The sequence below is a fragment of the Anneissia japonica genome, unplaced genomic scaffold (genome assembly GCF_011630105.1).
Source record: "Anneissia japonica isolate Jap-2015-1 unplaced genomic scaffold, ASM1163010v1 scaffold287623_len557403_cov176, whole genome shotgun sequence".
NCBI classification, from domain to species: Eukaryota; Metazoa; Echinodermata; class Crinoidea; order Comatulida; family Comatulidae; genus Anneissia; species Anneissia japonica.
The window spans coordinates 305,474-314,525 of record NW_022683923.1 but is presented as its reverse complement, the minus strand read 5'-3'; the positions used below and the strand labels follow the sequence as shown (position 1 = coordinate 314,525).

Here is a 9,052-nt window from a genome sequence, read left to right as displayed (position 1 = left end):
CAATGTATGCACAAATAACTTTGAAATCCTGTTTATCTTGACTCTAAGAGTACTGTACTTTCACTTTCCAATAACTTAGGTTTGAAATGTCCAATTTGAATGAATGACCTCTCATTTTAAAGATCACATACTCAGGTATTTGAAAATACCAATAACTTTAATTTAAATTTTTGCTACAACTTAGCCATTTTGCCACAACATGCCTCAATTTTACAAGTCAAGCGAAGTCTGTATTATTTTAGTGTGCAACAACACGAATAAACGCCCCCACGGTAGATCGTATCCATAACTGCAGAATAACCGTAACATAATTTTACACTACTTAGGCTTTTCTTTTTCCATCTTGATTTTAGAGGTCAAAAACATTTTTCAATTTTTTTTTTCAATCATATAGTGGTGTAGACTAGTCTTTTAAGAACATTTTGCTGGAAAAATGTTTTGGATACGACGTCCCGTTATGGAGTTACGATTTAAATAACATGATGTCAGAAAATTAACCCAAAAGCTTATCTTATTAATTTTCTGTTGGTTACGCACCGCTGATTCGCAATGTTTGTCATCACTTTACGATGTCTACGACTCTATTGATCCGTGAAAAAGGCCTATATAATACAACAAAGGAATACAATACATTTCAGCATTACTAGAAAATTATGACATCACAATAGGGCAAAAGACACGTCTTTTGAAGTATACACTTTGCTGAAAAAGTTGAGGGGGCGTGTCTCTGTTGACGTTACGGTTGAATAATCCGCTGTGATCAGGTGATCTCTGTTCTTAACTTTTGTTTTTCTGATATTAAGTACACAGTGACAGTCACGTGTGTGTGCTTGGTGTGCGTGAAACACAATGGCGAGTTGGTGGATAAGTTCTCTTTACCTTGTCTTTTTGGCAATAAATTCACTACTAAATCCAACATCTGTATCATCGGCCGACTCAAATTATGGTATCGGTGTAGGTATAGCGGACATCACGGGTCCTGCGGCTGAAGTAAACATGGTAAGTCGAATGTACGATGCTACTTACGAAAGTACTGGAAACTGGGGAGGCCCGCTGATAGGGCAAAGGCAAAATGAATGAGTTGCTTCTTGAATCGCAAGTAGGAGGTGCGATTGGAAATTGGGAAAAAAAATTGGAGACAATCTCAGCAATAACTGAGCACATAAGCATTAATGTTAGGCTTTTAAGATTTTTTTTATTGCTATAAGGACAATGACTTCCAAAAAAAATTCAAAATCAACAGAGTAATCCTCACCCTGAGAAGGCATTAATATATTTATTGCAATGCCAACTTGTCCTTCATTTGAGGCGAACCGAAGGATAATTCCTTTATTATTAGTTTTGGTTTCCGTCAACAACTTTTTGTTGTGGTCTCGATTTAACTCTGCTTACTCTGAAGTTACCAGTGATAGTAACAAAATTTCTGATGTATGTCCAAGTAAATCCAATTAGAGGGCTCCGTTTCTTTACTATTATTTATAATTAATTTTTAATCTAAATAAAATAAATTTAAAAAATTGTAAATTACAAAATGTTATTTTGAAATATATCAATCGGTGATAAAGATGAAATGAAAACTCTTATTATGTTTTTTACTAAAAGCTTTACTCAATATCATTATTATATCATTTTTAAACATTATTTGTTTGTTTGTATAAATGATAATAGGTAGCATTTTGAAGGCTTTAAAAAACCAACCCCTTATGATGAATGAGACTTCTCAAGTTTGTAAAATGCATTTCCGTCACTATGTCTTCATATTTCCGTAGTAAATGAAAAATTTCTGTAGCACCTAATAATTTCCCTTGAATGTAAGATATGAGTTTTAAACTAACGGGACAGGATGAAGATTAACGGGCCACTTTTCTTTGTTGTCGCAATACATCAGTAATCTGACAAGTAACCAAAGATCCTAATTGAAGAATCATTTGTTCTGGACTTTAAACCTATTTATTTATGGGTCAAGGTCTATGATAAATTTCTGTAGTATTTTTGTTTATTTCTGTTACGTTCGTAATAATGCAACATTTCCTTAGCAACTTCTTCAGTAGTCGGTGAAAGTGAAACTAGGTCTTGCAAAATAAGGCCATGGAATATATAATTGGAATCATTGTAATATTCCATATCTTTATTTTCTAGATGGGTTATGCAAAACCAGATCAGAAGACAAGTGGAATTCATCTGCGGCAGTTCAGCCGAGCATTTATAATAGAGGATAAGACAAGTGGAAATAGGACAGTATTTGTCTCCATTGACGCTTGCATGGGGGCACAAAGCGTTACCTTAGAGGTAAGAATTGTAACTATTCAAGTGGATGTGATACTTCTTATCTTTTATTTTATATTCTTAAATCAATTAAAAATAACAGTCGCTAGTTACAGTGCCTGATAAATAACCAATGATATTGGATAAAAAAATTGCAAGAGAGTGAAGAATCCAACATATCAGTGGCGGATGCAGAAATTCAAAATATTGGGGGCCCGAGGAGGTGGTTTCACAGATGGAGGATCTATACCACTTCAGCCCCACCATGATTTGTGATTATGGCACCTCTAGATGACCGGAAATTGCACTCTCAGACTTGAAATTTGAATATAATTTTCTTTATATCTTCATTTAAAAAAAATGTTTTATGTATTAGGGGGTGGGGGCCAGGCCAGCTGGGCCCCCCTTGAATCTGCCACTGTATATAATCCAATTGATTGTATAGTTTTTAAAATTTTTTTTTATATGATCTTTAAAGATATTATAGGTACTGTAATGTAGAGGACCAGGTCCTTTGTCAGGATGACCACTGGTTTGGCCAGAGCTACTGACCCAGGGAAAATCCTGAATTCCATTACAATATATTGTTAATAGTAGGAACACTTATTTTTTGATACAGGTTGTAAAGAAGCTGAAAGTAAAATTTGGTGACTTGTACACGGAGCAGAATGTTGTCATCAGTGGGATTCACACCCACTCGGCACCGGCTGGATTCCTTCAGTTTGTTCTCTTTCAAGTCACTTCTCTTGGCTTTGTTAATCAGAGTTACATGGCATTGGTAGATGGTATTGTAGAGGTGGGTACTTGAAGATTGGAAGAATATCTTAAAGCTACATACATCCCCTCTGCTGATAATCTAATTAATGTAGAACCTGACCTCTAGTGTAGATAATTATACTGCAGAAACATCCTTGGGCGTGGTCTATCATGGCGATGTACATATTGTGGTGTTATCTTTAATAATAGAAGTTACTCAGTTGAATACACTAGTGTACAAGCTTAATAATCAGGGGTGGATTTGTGGGGGGGGCAGTGTCGGCTTCCATTTTGGAAGGTAAAATAGAAAACAAACAAGATAGAAAGAAAGCAAAAGAAAAAATTGATTGCCCAAAATGCCCCTGAGGTTATTTTCAGCTGTCTAAAACACAAAAGTTTCACGGGGGCATTGCCCCGGACCCCCTTGGGTAGTATTATCTCGATCAGCTCCACTTTCGTGACATTTCTGGATCCGCCCCTGATAATTATCAAATCCTCAGCCTCATTTAATGTGAATTTAACCAAGGACGTTTAACTGTTACCAGGATAGGAAGCTGGCTGGTTTAAGCCGTCTAACTTGAATTAGCCTTATGTGCAGTATTGTTATGCAAATGAGCCGGATAAGCACAATCTGCACATGCTCAGACAAACAAAACTTTCCTTAGCCACACGATGCCCACTCTGCGTATCGGCTAAGCGTACAGCTAGGCCTAACCGAGAATTACGGTACAGTAAAACAAAGCAAAATAAGGGTACTAATTTCACTTGGCATGCAAATCAATCATACTTACACACTTAAAAACAAACTAGTCTACCAATAAAATCCCCTGCAAGTTAAGATATAAGGCAAGTATGTCTACAAATTTGATTTTAAATTGATGTGATTAGGCTAGCCTAGACCCGGCCTAGGCCATGTCTAACCGCTTATAAAAATGCAGAAAAAAGACCCAAAACAAATTAGAATGAAGTTAGCAACTAACTAGTGCATTAAAATTATTCATATACTTACTACTTACCTATATAAAATTAAAGTGTATTGCTCACAAACGCCAATATTTGGATTTTAATACGCCTTTTCCACGAATCGGTAGACATATTGAAGTGATGACAAACAGCCTAAGTGAGTGGTGCGTAACAAACAAAAATAAGATAAGCTAGGCCTAGCTGCTGTACGCCTAGCCGAAACGCAGTGTGGCTAAGGAAAGTTTGTTTTTCTGAGCATGTGCAGATTGTGCTTACCTGGCTCATTTGCATAACAATACCGCACATAAGGCTAAATCAAGTTAGATGGCTTAAACCAGCCAGCTTCCTATCCTGGTATCAGTTAAAAGTCCTTGATTTAACTAGTTATGTTTACCCCCTTTGTAAAGTTGATGTTAATTAAGTACACAAAAAAATTTATTGTTTATAGTATATGCTTTCAATTATTTTTAATTTCAATATTTTCAGAGTGTGCAACGTGCTCATGGCAACATTGTCGATGGTGATATTTACATGAATTCTGGAGAACTACTGGAAAGCAACACCAATCGGAGTCCAACAGCTTACGAAAATAATCCAGCAGAAGAACGCGCAAAGTCAGTTTTTCCTTTCATTATCATATATGAATTTACAAGCATAGGTAAAAAAATATAACTTTTGTAGTATTGTGTCTTTAAAACCAATTTTTTTTTCATAATATTTATTTATTGTATACAGGTATGAATATAATGTCGATAAAACTATGGTTGTTTTGAAGCTTGTTGATAATGCTGGGACTGATCTGGGAATGATTAAGTAAGTTCATAATTAATTCTTCAATGAAAATGACAATACACAAGTTGGGCTGGTATGCTAAATGCTGGTACAGAACTCAAGATCATGTACAACAGGCTGTGCCTAGTCAAGAGTGGCATCAGTTAGGGAAGAAGGTGCTAGGGCCCTATCGGAGAGAGCTCCCTTCCCCCTTATAAGGGAGAAAAACAAATTGTAATTTTAATAAAAATTGAAAAATAAATAAATAAATTGAAATAGATTCAAATTCCTAAACTGTTAACTTTTACAGAGGAGAGGTCCACCCACCGTAAGGCTGAAGTCCAAGTGCTGGTTCAAAAGACAACTCCACTACCACAGTGCTAATGTCCAAGGGCTGGTACAAAAGACAAGTCCACCAACCACAAGGCTAATGTCCAGGGACTGGTACAAAAGGCAACTCCACCTACCATAGGGCTAATGTTCAAGGGCTGGTACAAAAGGCAAGTCCACCAAGCACAGGGCTAATTTCCAAGGGCTGGTACAAAAGGCAAGTCCACCAACCACAGGGCTAATGTCCAATGGCTGGTAAAAAGGCAAGTCCATCTACCACAGGGCTAATTACCAAGGGCTAGTACAAATTCATAACACTATCATTGTAAAAATATTTAAAATACAATTTAAAGAGTCGACCACTTAATTTTTTTAGCTGGTTTGCAGTTCACTGTACAAGTATGAACAATACAAATGAGTTGATTAGTGGTGACAACAAGGGGTACGCATCCTATTTAACTGAACGTCATTTCAACAAAGGAGCAGCACCTGGCAAGGTGATTTCCCCTCACTTATTTTTAATGTAATGTAAAATCTATTATATAAAACTATGAAATGTCTATTGGTTAAAAGCTATTTAATTAATCTAAGCAAAGTATTTGCACTATATAGATAATTATAGGATAAAGTAATTTTTTCTTAGCTATGTTTAGTATAATTCATGGAAAGTTATTAATTTTATTTCTTTATATTTTAACTAGGTTCACAGATACCATAGTATTTTTTTTATATCATATGTTGTGTTTGAACTTGTTCAATAATTAATTAATTTAAAAAGTTCTCAATTTTTTCTTGGTTTTCTCATGATGTCAGGGGAAGTTTGTTGCAGCATTTGCTCAGAGTAACCTTGGTGACGTATCACCCAACACAGATGGCGCCAAATGTATTGACACTGGTAAGCCATGTGAACGCAATAGCAGCACTTGCAATGGAAAGGTAATTAGCATATAATTAGCATATTGATGCTGAAGATTAAAAAACATGTCTTTAGCAGCATGTTTAAAAAAGGCAATTCATCAATGGGATGCAACATTGCACGTGTGTACAGTTCTTTGATTTTTTTTATTTGTCTTGGTTTAACTATCATCAGCAAATGAAATTTAGAATTAACTAACCTGTCAATCATTTTATTTGGAGTTAAAATCATTCTAAATAGAAACAATAAATGGGGATCCTTAAGGTCTCTTTATCATCTCTTTGATGCTTGGGATTGAAGGATTGAATTTGATTTTGGGAATAATTTTTGAGAGTGGTTGGTCTTAATGTCATCATCATCACCATCACCACCATTACTGTACAAATTAAGGTTTAGGCTTATTCCAGTTAAATGTTGAGGTAAAGTACTGCCATGGAAGCTTCTACATAATGGTACATCACATCCTTTTCTTATTCCCTATTAGTATTTTTCTCTTTATCCATTTCCTACATATGTGTGTTTGTGTTTTAGGTGGAGAACTGTATAGCAAGTGGTCCTGGTGTTGACATGTTTGATAGCACTAGAATTATAGGGGAAAACCAGTACAACAAAGCAATGGTAATTACATATACAATTCTCACTGAAATTCATTGCTTTAGAAATAAACAAACATATTAAATAAATTCAGTGGCATTGGCACATTCATTTGTGAAACAAGCCATATAAAGCCTATGATTATTTATTGTTGAAATGTATATTACTTTGCAGATGTTGTATTCAAATGCAACTATGAAGTTATCAGGTCCTGTTCAGTTTATGCATCAGTTCGTAGATATGACAAATGTAACAGTACAGTACAATGCTACATTCAAGGTTAGTCATTATAGAAGTTGTATTGCATTTCCTGCTTATCTTTCGTACAATTTGTTTACAAATAAAATCATCAATTCTATAGTTACTTCAGTAATATATGTTTACACTAATAGTGCACTGTAATTTTTACCAATATTCAATATTCTAGCAGGTTATATTTGGACCATGGGCCTCCTAGTGGCAACCCAGACTGGCCCTATACAATAAATATAAATTGTACATTTATACACAAATCATTTGTTATGAAGGTAAACTGCTATTACCAATTGATATGATTTTGTAGAAATTATTTCAGTTATAAGTCAAATTTCTGTTTTTTGAAATAAATCATCTCCGATCAGGGCGGGTCCAGAGATGTTTAAAAGGTGCTGATCGAGAGATAGCCGTACACTAGGGGGTACGGGGATCCCCCTGTGTAATTTTTGTTTTCTAGACGCCCAGAAATAACCTCTAAGGTGTTTTGGGCGATCAATAATATCTTCCTTCATTTTTTTTTTTTTACTTTCTAAAAAAGGGGTGGTGCCGGGGCCAGCTCCCCCCACTAAATCCACCCCTGCTGACTAGTTGCAAAGGTTGGAGTTTGATTTCTGTCTTGTAATTGACTTTCTCAGGGTAAGACATGCAAGCCAGCCATGGGGTTCAGCTTTGCGGCTGGCACAACTGATGGTCCCGGTGCATTTGATTTCAGCCAAGGTAAATGTTTCTTTCTTTATCTTTTGTCTCTGATAATCCTGAACATTGCTGGTTAATTAATGCAATAACATCATTAGTGGTACATAGTGTCCATGACAGACTTGGTTTTTGTAGCATTGAGTATTAGGTCTTGTAGCACGGAGTGCCAGCTTTGTTCCAGTAGCACACAGTGTCCATGGCAGAGATATACTGTACACTATTGTGGTGAGGTGTAGCTAATGAATTCTAGGACTATAAAGATGCCTCACAGAATATTTGTGATAGCTTATATAATATGCATTAAGATCAGGACTCGAAGAGGAATATAATGCATGTCTCTTTATCAGCATTCCAGTTATAAAAATTAATTTGTCAAATTACAGGCGATACAAAAGGAAATGCTTTTTGGAAACTCATTCGGAACTTTATCAAAAAACCATCAGATGAGCTTGTGGAATGTCACAAGCCAAAACCAATCCTGCTACCAACTGGAGAGGTAAGAATTCTGGCCTTTATTCAGATGCATAAAGAACACAACTCCTTCTCCTCCCCTTTTAATTGTGGGGGTGGGGAGAAGAGAGACCTGCTGTAGTTACTTCTCTTAAGTTTTGTGTCTTGTGTTAAACGGAAAAGTGCAGGCCAAACCCAATTTGTGGTTGTTTGTGTTTGTATAATAATAATCATATTTTGTTTCTTAGATTGATTTTCCATATCCCTGGCAGCCAACTATTGTAGACACACAGCTGACACGCCTTGGACAATTGTTTATTATAGCAGTACCTGGAGAATTCACGTAAGTCCAACAATCATTAAATATTTGCCAGTTTACATAAAAACATATTGATTTACAAATATAATGCTGTAGAAGCAGTTGGCGCATCGGTTGTGGCTTAGACTCCCAACCTTGAGGTCAGGGGTTCAAAACTCTCGCTGTGCAAGTTGCTTGTGTCCTTGGGCAAGGCACTTTATCTACGGTTGTCTCTCTCCACCCAGGAGTACAAGTGGGTACCTGGTAGGTTCCAACACAACTGCCCTGATTACTAACTGCAATATTATGGAATAATAATATAATTTAATTTAATAATTTAATTTGGTGTTCAATGTGTTCCATATGTGTTTGATCCAATGACCTGGGTAGTAATGTGAAGCGCTTAGAGGCTTTGTTAAGGCATTAAGCGCTATATAAGAACGACATATTATTACATATTTATTATTATTAGTTATTAAAATAAAACTGAGTGTCATAAAATGTGGTTTTTAAAGTTTTGCTATTTACAGACTTAAAAAGTTTTGTCATTTACAAAAACATTTGTCGGAGTGAGTGGTAGATTGCACACATTGTATGACCTCTATGTGTTTATCACATTATTACTCACCATTGATGTTACAGCTCATTATCAGCATATCTTGTTTGAACCAGGTACTCACTTACAATCATAAGTGCAGAATGACCACCTTAGGTAATTCACAGAGAAGTTTAGAACCAAAATCTGCTCCCATATAGAT

The 9,052-nt window shown here is 35.8% G+C and overlaps 1 protein-coding gene across 2 annotated transcripts in view; it reads left to right on the top strand.

Moving 5' to 3' along the window:
- The first annotated feature begins 783 nt into the window (after positions 1-783).
- LOC117103218 (neutral ceramidase-like) overlaps positions 784-9,052 on the top strand; it is a 12,666-nt gene continuing 4,397 nt past the window's right edge. Inside the window, exons 1-12 of one of the 2 annotated variants that reach the window (XM_033243766.1) lie at positions 784-999; positions 2,140-2,289; positions 2,885-3,061; positions 4,471-4,598; positions 4,720-4,797; positions 5,462-5,582; positions 5,899-6,021; positions 6,533-6,619; positions 6,770-6,874; positions 7,486-7,567; positions 7,930-8,042; positions 8,245-8,339. In XM_033243766.1, the coding sequence (XP_033099657.1) occupies positions 850-999; positions 2,140-2,289; positions 2,885-3,061; positions 4,471-4,598; positions 4,720-4,797; positions 5,462-5,582; positions 5,899-6,021; positions 6,533-6,619; positions 6,770-6,874; positions 7,486-7,567; positions 7,930-8,042; positions 8,245-8,339 (1,409 nt within the window). In that variant the 5' untranslated portion in view covers positions 784-849. The remainder of the gene's footprint in view (positions 1,000-2,139; positions 2,290-2,884; positions 3,062-4,470; positions 4,599-4,719; positions 4,798-5,461; positions 5,583-5,898; positions 6,022-6,532; positions 6,620-6,769; positions 6,875-7,485; positions 7,568-7,929; positions 8,043-8,244; positions 8,340-9,052) is intronic. The other variant, XM_033243775.1, reaches the window with a different exon arrangement.